At 37.2% G+C, this 14,795-nt stretch overlaps 1 protein-coding gene across 2 annotated transcripts in view; it reads right to left on the reverse strand.

The window, feature by feature from the left end:
- The window catches only part of CNOT6 (CCR4-NOT transcription complex subunit 6), a 76,838-nt gene that overhangs the window by 50,293 nt on the left and 11,750 nt on the right, over nucleotides 1-14,795 (reverse strand). For both annotated transcript variants that reach the window (XM_049648357.1, XM_049648356.1), the window contains exon 2: nucleotides 3,799-3,912. In XM_049648357.1, coding sequence (XP_049504314.1) covers nucleotides 3,799-3,910 — 112 coding nt within the window. In that variant the 5' untranslated portion in view covers nucleotides 3,911-3,912. The remainder of the gene's footprint in view (nucleotides 1-3,798; nucleotides 3,913-14,795) is intronic.

Below are 14,795 nucleotides of genomic sequence, written 5' to 3' on the forward strand. Positions count from 1 at the left end.
ATGTGAGCCACCAATTTTATATTCAGCCAAACTGACTTTCAAATATAAAGGACACAAACTGTTATCAACATGCAAGAAATACAGAAAATACTGCTCCCATGAGCCCTTTCTAAAAGGAAACATCTAGAGAACAAGCTTCCAGAAAACCGAAATGATTAGGAATAAACAAACTGGTGGGAGGCACTGAATATATACTTACCTACAAAACAAAGTCTAAATGGGGAATTATGCAGGTTAAATGGGAAGGCTGATAGTATATAATGACTACATACTCTATCTAACAGTATAGACAGAAAACAACTACTTAATGGGAGTGAGGAGGGAAACGGGAATAATATTCCAAGCAGTTTTACCCGCTTTTGGTACTCATATTAGTAGTAGTATTTTTAGTACTGTTATTCTGAGACTGCAATGTAATATGGGATAAACCAAATAAGTAATTACGGGATATTCAAATTCCATCATCCCATGTCCCTGAGAACTAGGACACCCAGTATTAAAGGAGATACACATGTAATTACAGAAAAGGTTAACTAAAATCCCTGTTATTCTGATTCTGAATCAAAAGTCTCAATATATTTTTATATTTTAACTGTAAATATACAAATATATTTTTAAAAAATTTTATAAGTATGTATATATCATATAAGTATATATCTTTCAATCATAAACGTGTATGACTATACATATATGATGAAAAGCTATGATGCATATAGTCTTATTTCACAGCTCTGTCCAGTGAAAAGACCTAGAAACAGTGACCAACCCAATAGCAACAAGCATCTGTAGCAACAGATATTTTGGTCTTGAAATATCATTTCTAACTTAAAAAAAACAAAAGATTTCTTGGAAAAAATTATAAATTCCAGGTTTGAGGCAGTAAATACACAAGATGAGTCAAGAAAATCTTATTATATCAGATAGCAAGGAAACTACCAAAGACAGGGTTGTATCAAAAACTCATAAATCCTTTAAGAAGCTCTCCCACTGGCCAACAACAGGGCAATTTAAGCATCAAAATAAAAGTAATAATCACAATCCACAACATATGTTTGAAACTAAAATGTTTAGATATAGTAGTTAATAATGACACTTTAAAAAAACCTAATTAGGGGCGCCTGGGTGGCTCAGTCGGTTAAGCGTCCGACTTCGGCTCAGGTCACGATCTCGCGGTCCGTGAGTTCGAGCCCCGCGTCAGGCTCTGGGCTGATGGCTCAGAGCCTGGAGCCTGTTTCTGATTCTGTGTCTCCCTCTCTCTCTGCCCCTCCCCCGTTCATGCTCTGTCTCTCTCTGTCTCAAAAATAAATAAACGTTAAAAAAAAAAAATTTTAAAAACCTAATTAGTCACCATCAAAGAATGATAGTTTATACTGAAAACTGGTAAATAAAAGGAAACAAGCTTTCTTTTCTAATTAATCAGTAAGTGTGGGAAAGCATGTCTTTGTAGATGTAGCTCACTTAATGAAAAAAGATGACAGAATTAGAGTATCACTATTTTGCTTAGATATACATAATTTACTATTAAAACTATAAGGAAACAAAGGAAGTGATTAAAAGAAAGTAATGGTTACTTTTGAGAGCACAGAGGTGGTTATAATTGGCTGTGGCAAAGGAAGGGGCTCTGGGGTAGGTGAAAAAGTTCTAATTCTTGACCTGGATAGTGGTTACAAGGCTATTGACCTTATAATAATTCATTAACAGATTTGTCTGTGTGGTTTTCTTTATCTGTGTTTCATTTTACAATAAAAAAGGTTTTCTTTAAGAAGTAAATGATGAATAGCTATTTGGCTTATCTGGTTAATACCAAATGGCAAAAGGAACTCACCACCCATCCCGCTGGAACCAGAGGAGCATATGAGATAACTGTGGGTCCAGGATTCACTGACCTCAGGTCCCTAGAACTCTGCATCAAAGAATCTTAAGGAACTGGTGCTAAAGCATATACATGAACTGTCTTTGCATGAACTGAATTCAGGCCTTGACAATTTCTACATGTAGGAGCTTATGTATTCAAGACTGCTAAGACAAAAAGTGACCTTTCTGATAGCGGCTTTATTACAAGGTCCTGTTCCACAGACCAATTTCAACCAACAGTTTATCCTCCGTGTTACTTGGTAAAGATACAACTATTTGTTAAGAAAGTTATTTCACAGGAATCCTTTCTTCCTTCCTATCTTGTATACAGATTTCTTACCAAAGCTCAGAGTAAGCAGAAAACAATGATTCAAAATTGTCAAGTAGTTCTCAACATAAGGTAAAGGGGGGGAAGAGTGAGGTAGTAGGAGGAAAGAGCAGAGGAGAATCCTCTTAACCTCAGAGATATAATCTCACTGACCAAAGTGAGTACTTTTTAGCTTATCCTGGTATTGTAAGAAAATGGAAACTTCCCTACATCCAAAGGACTTATAATTCAAAAACCACTAACACAGGCTGAAAAAAAGAGAAAAATACAGTTAAATACCTATCATGAGGAAATTAAAAGGGAAAAGCAAGAAAGGGTGACTGCCTGAGCTTTAAAGGTAACTGGTAAATCAGACAGCATGTTTCCCTTTGGGCTTACCTGATCCAGAAAGCCATATCTGACAGAAGACGGAGCAATTTTACTCTCTACCACACCTACTCTATGAAACTGAACACCCCTTACTTACCACCAGCACTCTAAAGAGAGAGGGAAACCAAGAGAGACTCGCGTGGGTACCCAGGGAGAGTGTTTAGGTTTACTGAATAGGTTCATAGAGATTTTGAGCTGACAAGGAAAGAATACTACTATCATTACTTTCTTTTTGCTTCCTGTAAATATTTTCCTGCCTAGTCTTGGCAATTATATTTTGTCTATTAGTTACTTATATTGGTGCACTCCGTTCTTCTCACTCCCTAATATACCATAAGCTTCAGAATGCAGGGACTGTGTTTTTTTCCATCCTATGTATCTTCCATATACCTAGTACAACACCTGGCAAGATGTTATACACATAGCATGTGTTCAGTATGTTTGCTGCGTTAAATTAAAAAAAAAAAAAAAAAATTAAGGACAGTCAGGAAAAAGAGGAGAAACCTTGCAAAACTCAAGACAGAATGGAAGAAAAGTATGAGGAGGTATATTAGGCCAATATTAACACAAAACCTCTTTAGCACTGGTTGCCTTAAGAATAAGGCACCTGGTATTAACCAGGTGTATCCCTTCACCACCTTTGAAGTATTAAAAAAGAGGCTGCAGGCCCCCCCGCAGGGATGATGGGGATATCTCTGCGGCTCTGGTTCTAGGGGCTCTCCTATTTCTTTGACTAGGTCTAAACTGCATTAAGGTAGAAGGGAACTTTGAGATCTGCTTTGAATTCTTTAAAGATTTTGTGTTTCTGAATAAGGCTATCCTTAGAGACTCAGACTGAAAAGCAAATGAAGAAAATAAGGAGAAACAAATCTATCACATAACCTATTCTAGACCAGGCATTTCCCATCCCACTGGAAATCTGTAATTTGATAATACAAAAGCTCAATCCTACTTTATCAGAGAATTAAGTATCAGAACAAACCTTTATGCACTAGGCAGTTCACATGTGTCATTTTTATTTCATCCTTGTCATTCCCATTTTTATAAAAGGACACTGACACTGAAATAAGCAATGAATGGGTTTTGAACTTTGACCAAAACCATATTCTTTCCACTGAACCTTCCCACTTCTAAGATAATTAGCACTGGTAAAATACAACACTGCCTCTTTAGTGCACTGGCATTAGAAAGCTTAATTTCTACCATCTTGATTTCCACACCATTAAATTTATGCGTGCATGTCTTACCACTTATTTCAAGCTCTGCCCAATGTGATTTCTTTCCATTTGCTGCTTCTTCAGAGGACATAATTGTGTACATCCTCCTAGGGTCAGGAGGCTCGTATTTTTCTTTGGGCATGCCTGTTGAATTGAAAAAAGCAATCAGTATTCTGAAGAACCAAATAACTGGAAATAACCAACATCTTTTTAAAAGTAAGTACCCATATTATCATCTCTAAATACCACTTCCCACTAAAAAGAAGCTTCTCGGAGAAATGGAGAATTGCAGGTCCAGGATCAGAAAAATATAAAACAAGGCTGGGTGCTAACAAAGATGCTGTGACAGCAGACAGCTTGGAGAAGCTTCCATTGGCCACAAGTAAGACAACATGAGCATCAAAAGAGTAACTATTAAAAAAAAAAAAATTAAAAAAAAAAAAATTCAGTCACCTAAAAAGTGGCAGAAGGGAAAGAATTAAGCATTTATCCTGCATTTCTGGCCAAAACTAAATAAGGGAATAATCTTAATAGAATTCCATCTAATAAATGCAGAAAGTTAAATAGTTAGAAAAATCACTATTTCACAACCCAAAATGAAAAAAAAAAAAAAAAAAAAAAAAGGACTGAGGCAATGACCACCAATGATTAATGAAAGCATTAGGTGAAAAAAGAATACAATGGAAAAATTACAAATGGATATTCAGGCTATGAGATGTCAACACAATGGTCCATCTCATCATTAGGATGACTAAACTCATGTGCCAACACACGTATTTTGCCCCCTCATCTAAACATAGTAAAAATAAAAAAATTGAACGTGAATCAAATCAAGCACTCCTACTCCTGGTACCAGTTGACACAAAATGAAGGGGATAGAGGAATATGTTAAAAATAATACATTCGGGGTGCCTGGGTGGCTCAGGTCATGATCTGGTGGTTCATGAGTTCGAGCCCCACATTGGGCTCTGCACTGACAGCTCAGAGCCTGGAGTCTGCTTCAGATTCTGGGTCTCCCTCTCTCTCTTCCCCTTCCCCACTTGTGCGCATGCACTCTCTCAAAAATAACTAAACATTAAAAAAAATAACACAAGACATAACAACGTGAACATACTGAACACTTCTGAACTGTATACTTAAAAATGGTGAAGGCAGCAAATTGTTATATTTAACCACAATTAAAATTTTTTAAAAAATTGTAAACAACTCCACAAAAATACAGCCAACCAGATACAGAATATAGAAAGTTCTACATGAGAAAGATCCAATTTCTTCAAAAATAAAGGACATGAAAAACAGGAGACCAAATTGACATGGATTATACAACTTACAGGGCACAGCAATGAAATGCAATACCCACACCTTGTTTGGGTCCAATTTGAACAAACCAAGCATAAAAATTTTTGAGAATTTGAAAAACTAAATGTAAGTTGATACTGAAAGATTACTCTTCATTTCACTTGTGGTTATTTCCTTAATCCTTATCTGTTATCCATACATTCTGACATATTTACATGAAACGAAGTCTCACACCCTTGCATATCCCCCAAACTCCTTGCCTGAGTCTTCACCTTATTTGTTTGGATGAGTCCAAAGCCACTTAAGCCAACTCTCCACCTACTATGGATACATACCCAGCTAAATATAGCCAGAGAAAAACCTACTACACCATGTGAACTTAAAGGGAATCACTCAGCAATCACTTACCTCAAATGGACTATTTATGCCGCCAAGAAATTATACTTTAAATTCTCCTAGTCCCTTCTACATGACTTTCTCTTCAAACTTCTAACATTTACCCTCCATCCTCCCTTTCTTACTTCCATTTTCTCATTGAAACAGAAAACAACCAAAAGAGGCCTTTCTATGAACTCCCACCCCCACCCATCTACACTCTCATTTAGTAGGACAAATTGCCTCTCTGAACACTCAATCTCATCCCCATCATCTTGCCTGTTCAAGGACATTACTTGGCAATTCTCTCTTACATCACTTTCCCCCTCTATACTAGATCTTTATCTTCAGTATATATATATATGGTATTATCTCCTTTATTTAAAAGTCCTGACCCCATTTCCCCCTCCAGTTACACTTTTTTTCTCATTCTCTTCACACACACCCACACACACACACACACACACACACACAAATAAATTATCCTTGGAAGTTACATATGCTGTCTCCTCCTCCCTTTTTCCCAGTTAAAATCATTCAAATCAGTATGTGCTTTTAACATTCCACCAAAAACTGCCAGGAAGAAAACCAGTGGCCCAACATTGTTGTAATCAATGCTCATTTCTTAGACCTACTTTTGCTTGTCCTACGATCAGTATTTGATGTAGATGATCACTCCCTCTTAGACAGACTCACTCAGTTGGCTTCCAGGATATCTTTTCTCTTGGTTTTCCTCTTATCTTACTAAATTTAGTCTTTTGCTAGTTCTTCCTACAGTCAGAATTAACTCCATTTTACCAGCAGAAACCTGAACCCCAAAAACGTTTAAGAAATTTAACCAGCATTATAAGGCTGGGAAGCAGCAGAGTCAGGCTTTGATTGCATCTGATTAAAAAGTTAAAGCTACTCTCTAAGTGAAATAAGACAATCACAAAAAGACAAACATTATTTCATTTACATGAGGTACTAAAGTAGTCAAACTCACAGAGACAGAAAGTAGAATGGCAGCTGCCAGGGGCTGGGGAAGGGAAGTTACTGAATGGGTGCAGAGTTTCAGTTTACGAGAATTACGGAGATGGGTGGGGGGGGGGGGGTAACTGTTGTACAACATTATGAATGTATTTAATACTACTGAATGCTACATTTAAAAATGGTTTTAAGATGATAAATTTTATGTACGTTTGCCACAATAAAAAAAGACTGGAAAAAAGCCAAAGCAACTCTATGCTGCCTTCCTAACTGATGGGAAGTAGAGCTATTTTTGAAACAGAAATGAGCTTTGGGCAGTCAAAACATAGAAGTAAATAATCCTTAAAAAGCTGCTTTAAAAAATATAAATGATGAGACTAATCATCTGCACAAGAAACAGCACATCTATTTTTTGTTTTCTTAAATATTATTGATGAAACTGTTGTCTTACATGTTAACTTCTGGAAAAGAGAAATACAAGGTCTGAAGTTTTTAGACTGTTACAAAATACCTAACAGAGAGCTATACAGTCAGAAAACTGTTCCTATTCTAGAAGACAATCTGGCAAAGCAAGTGCCTTTTCTGAATGATATGAATATCCTAGTAATAACCTAGAAAATATAAAACGTTGCGTAAGGCTACCAAAGCTTGATGGTAACAGTGCTTAAGATCACCCAAATGCCGTGATTTTGACCAGACTCTACTTAGAAAACAACCATCTGGGGGCACCTGGGTGGCTCAGTTGATTGAGCATCCAACTTCAGCTCAGGTCATGATCTCGAGGTTCATGAGTTCAAGCCCCACACTGGGCTCTGTGTGACAGCTCAGAGCCTGGATGGAGCCGGCTTCAGATTCTGTGTCTCCCTCTCTCTGTGTCTGTGTCTGTGTGTGTGTCTCTCTCCGCCCCTCCCATGCTCATGCTCTCTCTCTCTCTCTCTCAAAAATAAATAAGACATTTAAAAAAATTTAGAAACCAACCATCTGATCTTCATTGGCTTTTCCAAATAGAATTTAACAATGGTAAGAAATTGGCTCTCTCCAGCTGAGTTCAGTATCTTGGTCCTATTATTAATCATTTGACTCCTTAGTGAAAGTTCAGAAGTCTGATTTGCCAACTACATGTGAGCTTAGTTTGAGTCAAGGTCCAGAGTTTGATTCCACTTCGGAGAATGGACAGAAGTGCCACTGAACTAATAAGAAATCTGAAAACTAGGTCCTGCACCTGGGGTCATTCCATTAGAGGGTCATAATTTCTGCATAGGTAGCCAACCACTCCCTTTCTTGATTTTTCATAATGTGGGATGGGTTGTCTTAAAATTTAAGAGACAGCTCATTAAATGTGAAAGCAGTGAGGAGATCATCTTTATTTCCAAATCCCTGAGACTGAGGATTCGGAAGTGGGGGTGGGGGGAGGTGTATGACAGCAGAGAAGTTGGCCAACCACTATACTGTACACCTGAAACTAATTTAACACTGTGTCAACTATAGTCAAATTAAAAAAAAAAAGTAGCAAATTGGACAAACTCCAGAAGCAGCAAGACAAGCACATCTGCCCACTGAACACCTCCCCATTTTTTTTTTTTTTTTGACTCTGGCAAAGCATAGCATTGGTAGGGAAAAGGATATAAGAATGCACACAATTTAGCATCTTTCCCAAGACTTTGAAATCAACAAGCAGATCTCTCCTCTAAATAATCTGCAGTGGCATACCTTATTTTTATCTAAAAAGACTAAAAGGTTTCCAAAACAGACTTTAAAACTGTCAAGGATTACAAAAGAATTAGAAACAGCTAGGCCAGGGTAAGCAGCTATGCAGCACCTGACTAGTCAATCCCCTATCCCTCCAACCCAACACCAGACATCACTACTGACCCTGGCAGCATAAAACCCACCCCCACACTGGATCTGAGAAACAGTTTTTCATTATCTTAGAATAATTATTTGCCTTAAAGAAACACAGGACATTAATTTACCAAGATAGAAAGACAGGCTTTCATAATTAAACATTTTAAGAAATGGCCTCAAAATACAGAACTATAATCACAGTGGGAAAGTTAGCGTTGCAAAGCAGAGCTACAAACCATAACACAACTAATAAGGTTATCCTGGAGTGTTTAAACTAAGAGTGGCCTAACTGCATACCATAAACTTAGAAAAACAGCTATCTAAATGAGGAAAAAAAATTAGGAACCTACAGATTCTCTACCTAACATTTCCAGAAATGGTCTGTGTGTGTGTGTGTATGGATATGGTGCAGTGAGGGGCCTGGGGCAGGGATCACAGGGAGGGGTTACGAGGGATTTATCAGAATCTAAAATAAAAGAAGAACACCTAAATAGGAAACAGACTAGAATGAAGATACAAAGGTCCTTGCAAAAAGTTATACCCCACCCCTATAGCCCTAAAAAGATTCATAGTTCCCTAATCAAATGCCTTACATTAAATCTATTTTAACCATCCTCTGGCTAGGAGTGGAAAGAAACAGCTGCTAGAAACAGGAACATAAAGAAAGGGGTAGGAACCTCTGGTCTTTTTCCTGTTAGGAACCAAACTTCTACCAATCAAAACCAGGGACAATCAGGTATCTGAATGTTCCCATGGAAGGAAAACGTAATTATAAAAACCACCAACTGGGGGCTGAAATCCACTAATCATAACTACCCGCAGCCAATAGGTGTGCCACAGCCTGCCTCTCCCTCATCTGTACTTAACCTTCACAATCAGTCTGAGTGGAAGCCAACAGAAGTGCTTAAGTACCCACCCACACCATATCTGTATAAAATGCAAGTCAACAGAGCGGTCAATGTCAAACACAAGTTAAGCATAATACACGCAGCACAATGATTATACAAAATCATACAAAAGAAAAAAGAAATACTACAGAAATCGAAAAATATTCCACAAAAAAATTGTTTCTTGTGCTTAAAAAACTACATAAACAAAAACTACAAATAAAGAAGTCAACTGTGCAACAACAAAAAGTGAGATAAAAAGAGTGTAGATCTAAGAGTGTAGAGGAAAAAATATTTGAATATTAGAATCTCTAGAACAAAATCAAGGCAAAAAAGGAAAGTCACAGACTACATAAACATAATTCCTACTAAAACAAGAAGCAAAGACAGGTGAAAATTAAATACACTTTTTTATGGAAAAACAAAAGAAAAGAGATGATTAACATAATATCTAAGAGAGTAATTGAGTAATGCCATAACTCAATAAACCTACGCTTTGGTATTTACCAAAGAGAAAAAAAACTGCATTTCCAAAAAAATACATTTATATAAACTTGCATAATAGTTTTATTCATAAGCGCCAAAACCTGAAAACTGAAATGTCCTCGACAATGAAAGGATAATCAAAGGATAAATACTACTCAGCAATAAAAAAGGAATAAACTATTGATACATAACACACATATACAGATGAATCTCAAACATTACAAACTGAATGAAAAAGACCCAAAAGAGATTCCATTTACATGAATGTGCAGTGGTAACAATGGCTGCCCTAATGGGAAATGATGAAAATACCCAATATCTTAAATGAGATGTGGTTTATATTGGTATATATTATGTACCAAAATTCAAACTGTACATTTAAGGCCTATACATTTTACTTTATATAAATTTTACCTTAACTAAAAAACCTTCTGTACTCAAAGACTTGGTCAGGTGTGAAGACAAACAAAAGGACATTTTCAAGCAATTACTAACAAAACATACAACCCATGTACTTTTCTAAATTACTCATTATAGCATTATGACAAAAAGTGCACACAACTTAAGTGGCCATTAACAAGAATGTACAATTAAATGAGTCACTCTACAGCCACACTAGGGGAAATCATGCAGCTGTAGGAAGAATGATGGTAAGTATTGGCATTACATTGAATTATTTACTTTGTATTTTAGGATTAAGCAAAGAATGACTTATGTCAATGATGTTAAGAACCAAGATTTTCAGGGTAAGAAAGCATTTATAAATCAAGTGAAAACACCAACACCAAAACTGACTTGAGAATATCAATATAAACCAATGATTTTAAATTTGTTTCTAACAATGCACTGGAGTACTTCAAAAGCTATGCTATGTCTGGAATAACAGCACCTCTAATCCTCAGTTTTGATCTCTAATACCAAGAAAGCAAAGTTCTTTGTAAAATGGACAATTACAAGTCTGGGGCAGGAAATGTATAAAATGTATAAAGCCTGAGACATCCTTTAGTGCCAAAAACCTAAGTCAACAGGACACAGGAGCCAGTTAGAAGGGGTCCTCACTGGCCAAAACTGTGGACAACTTGAGCAAAAAGAATCATAAGTATAAAGGAATGAAATACACTGAATCAACAAAGATGTGTAGATAATGTAAGTACCTGTGCTACAGAAAACAGCTGGCAGTGCTGTAAAAGGTGGATTAGCAGCAGAGGAAACTACTGCAGTAATCAAGGCAAGAAAAAAGCAAGGGGGAGGAGGAGGAAAGGGAGTGCCAAAGGTGCAAGTTAGACAGACACCATTGGAGGCAGCTTTCAAACTAAGAAAATTGGTCACCAAAGAGAAAGATTTAGGTGTTTAACTTTTCAGCAAGTACCGCATTTGAGTTAACCAAACAGTTCCAGTTGAAGAACAGCCCCACTTTACAAAAGAATGACAGCTAACAAATGAATAATAATAAAAAAAAAAAAGCAGTATCATTTTATAACTCCTTTTTTAGGCAAGGATTCTAAATTGTGTTAAAACCATTAGATGAATCACTGGCACTGGTGTAATGCTAAGGTAACACCATCATCCAAATTGTTTTTGGATCACAAGGTAGAAAATGTTAAAGGGAGGAATAAAAGGTTACCTTCTTCAATCTTCACGACACTAATGGGGGGGAGAACCAGACACTGACTGAGTCTCTTGATATGACAGAACCCCAAGTGCACATCAACAATGTTCACCTTGGGGCGCCTGGGTGGCGCAGTCGGTTAAGCGTCCGACTTCAGCCAGGTCACGATCTCGCGGTCCGTGAGTTCGAGCCCCGCGTCAGGCTCTGGGCTGGTGGCTCGGAGCCTGGAGCCTGTTTCCGATTCTGTGTCTCCCTCTCTCTCTGCCCCTCCCCCGTTCATGCTCTGTCTCTCTCTGCCCCAAAAATAAATAAAAAACGTTGAAAAAAAAAAACAAAAAAAAACAATGTTCACCTTGATGAAGAACTAGAGGAACTGGCCAGATAACACCAAAGAAGCAATCAGACAAAGTGAGAATGCAGGAGCTTCTGCAGGATAACTGGTCTGCTTCAACAAGCTGGTGCCAGAACTATTTTAGATTTGAAGAGAATTAAGGGATACATAATCAGAGGTAATAAATGGTCCCTATATAAGACCCACAAATCAGCAATAAAGGACATTTTGTGGGCAGCTGGGGAAACATTTAATACCTAGTTCATATTTAAAATATGAATGAATAAGGGATGCCTGGGTGGCTCAGTTGGTTGAGCTCTTGATTTCAGCTCAGGTCATGATCTTGCAGTTTGTGAGATGGAGCCCCGTGTCTGGCTCTGTGCTGACAGATTCTTGGGATTGATTTTCTCTCTCTCCCTCCCTCCCTCCCTCTCTCTCTCTCTCTGCCCCTCCTCTGCTCATGCTCTCTCTCGCTAAATAAATAAACATGAAAAAATTTTAATATTAATGAATAATTATGAAATCATGTTATTTTGGCCATGTACAAAAATGTTAAGAGGCACTCTGAAGTTGAAGAATTTATTTTAATTACATTGGCCAGATCTTTTTCAAGGAAAATGAAGTTGAATTACAGCCATCCTCAACTGACAAAAAATGCTAAATTTAACATCTCTTTTTTCCTTTTTACATTTTCATATCCATTCTTTGTGTATTCTTTCTCAAACATGAAGGAGAAAAGGACTGGGGCAGAGGAAAGGGAGGCAGGGAAGCAGAAAGAAACTCATGCGCAGAAAGACCCTTTTCATTGACTTATCAGGCCCCTGTCAGAGCTACAAGTTAGGGTGTACAGTTGACACCTGAACAACACAGCTGAAAACCCATGTGTAACTTCTGACTCCCCAAAATCTTTACTAATAGCCCACTGCCGACCTCAAGCCTTACTGATAACATGAACGTCTGATTAATACATATTTTGTATGTTATATATTATACACTGTATTCTTACAATAAAGCTAAAGAAAATCATATGGCAGAGAAAGTAGTTACAGAACTGTACTATAAAAAATCGACACATAAATGGACCTGTGCAGTTCAAACCCGTGTTGAGACAACCGTATTTGAAAAACTAGTGACACTAACCTTGGTGCCAATTTATTTCTTCTAATCCAATTTTTCACTAAATCAGACTGATTTTTAACTCTTTATAATTTCTAAACCTGTCTTCTCCATTTTCACTGCTACTGAAGCTAATTTACACGCTCCTTATTTCTCACCTTCAAGTACTAACAATCTCCTCTATCCACATCTACCTTCCAGATAGATGCCTGCTCATGTTGCTCCCCTGCTTAAAAACCAAAGATGGACCTTTCCACCGATTTACCTACCTAAATTCCAAATTTCAAATTCCTTTATTATCTAGACTTAGCCAACTATTTTCTCATTCCTCTTCATCCACTTACACTCATGCCACCCTATAAAGTCCTAAATTGATTACAGCAAACCTACTTCTAAGGGGTAGTATTTTAGTATGTGCTAACCCCTTCACCAAAGACAACCTTCACGCTAGACTTCTACTCGCCCTTTAAGCAAACCCAAGTCACATGTTGGAGCCTCTGCAAACCCTTCCCAATAAAAGCACATGTTCACTACTCCCTCCTCTGCGCACCAAACACTTTCTCCACCATCTGTCACACCGAACACCCAAACAGTTTGCATCTCCCGGAGTCTGGTGGAAGTACTACTAGAACATTCCACTAATGAACTGGTCTAAACATTCTTTCATTCATGACCCAGAATCAGGTATTCACAGAAGAAAAATCCCAAAGCAACTCAGTACATCTGAACCATGCTTCCTTAGGGAGCTTTCTTTACAGAATCACTCATTCACCAAATGCTTACTAATCACCTTCTCTGTGTCAAGTACTCTGTCAGGTGCCAGAAATAAACAATAAATAAATACATGGTCATGGCACTTTATCTGCTTGGGGAGCAACAATTTCACAATCATATAATCACACTACAACCCTTTCTTATTTTTACAGTCATCACTCTAATTTAGGACTTTGCCTTTTTTCAACTATTATAATAAACTCTCATAATTGGTATTTATGCCTTATAGATTACAACTAACCTACATAACACTCAAATTATTAATTATTATTAACCTACATAACACTCTCAACTTCTAAAGCTGAGTCCTAATTACACTGCAGAATTCAGGAAAAAGAACCATTCTTTGTAAAAAACTGGGAAGTCTTCTGGAATGATTTCTGGTCCTATATCAGCTTTAAAACTGGGATTCTATGGCATCCTCTCTCCCATCACTGCCCCCCACCTAAACTTTCTACTCCTTAGAAAACAAATTCAAACTTCTTAGTTTAGAATTCAAAATATTCCCTTTCCAGATTTTATCCAATACTTTTTTTTTTTGGATGCAACTGGCAGATAACTGCCATCCTTCAAATATGCTCCACTATCTTCTATTACCATTACAAAAACACCAAGCCACTGTAAGAATGCCACCAAAAAAAAAAAAAAAAAAAAAAAAAGGAAAAAGAAAGAAAAGGAAAAGAAAAAGGAAATGAAAAAGAAAAAAATTACTCCCTCTTTGAATACAATCCAATTTATTCACAGGTACATTAAAAATCTGCATAACAATAAATACTAATTTAACCTGTTTTCTGTTCCTACCAAGACATGTAATAAGACATGTAAAATGTCACATAAACACAATAATTCGATGCTTTTTTAAAATATGAAAACACTCTGGAACTTTAAATCGATAGTAATTATGGCAGGCCTAGCACACCCTGTACCTTACCTTCTGTTTCTTCCAGGTGTATTAGTTGAATTCTACACATGAGAAACATGTGACTCTCTGTAACTGAAATCAGCTACTTCCCGCGGACTACGTTCTTAAGTCTTTTTTTAGAACTTCAAGTCAGTTAAGGCACAGCTCCATCTCACTTTAAACCCCAATCATCCTGACTCTCAATGTCATCACATTTGTCTTCTTTTTCTATCCAGATTTCCACCACGATTGATGGGCCAATTAAAAGTTTACACAGATGATAAGCCTCATTCAGGAGCTGTCCTTAGTGGCAAAACTATCACCCTGTCTATCACTAGTGCCCTGTGGCAAGCCAAGCATAAAAAAACCTTTGCAAGAAGACTACTCTTATCTAAAAAGCAAAACTTAAATCCAAACTGTGAGATCTGTTGAGTT

This window comes from Panthera uncia (genome assembly GCF_023721935.1).
Source record: "Panthera uncia isolate 11264 chromosome A1 unlocalized genomic scaffold, Puncia_PCG_1.0 HiC_scaffold_17, whole genome shotgun sequence".
Classification (NCBI taxonomy): Eukaryota; Metazoa; Chordata; class Mammalia; order Carnivora; family Felidae; genus Panthera; species Panthera uncia.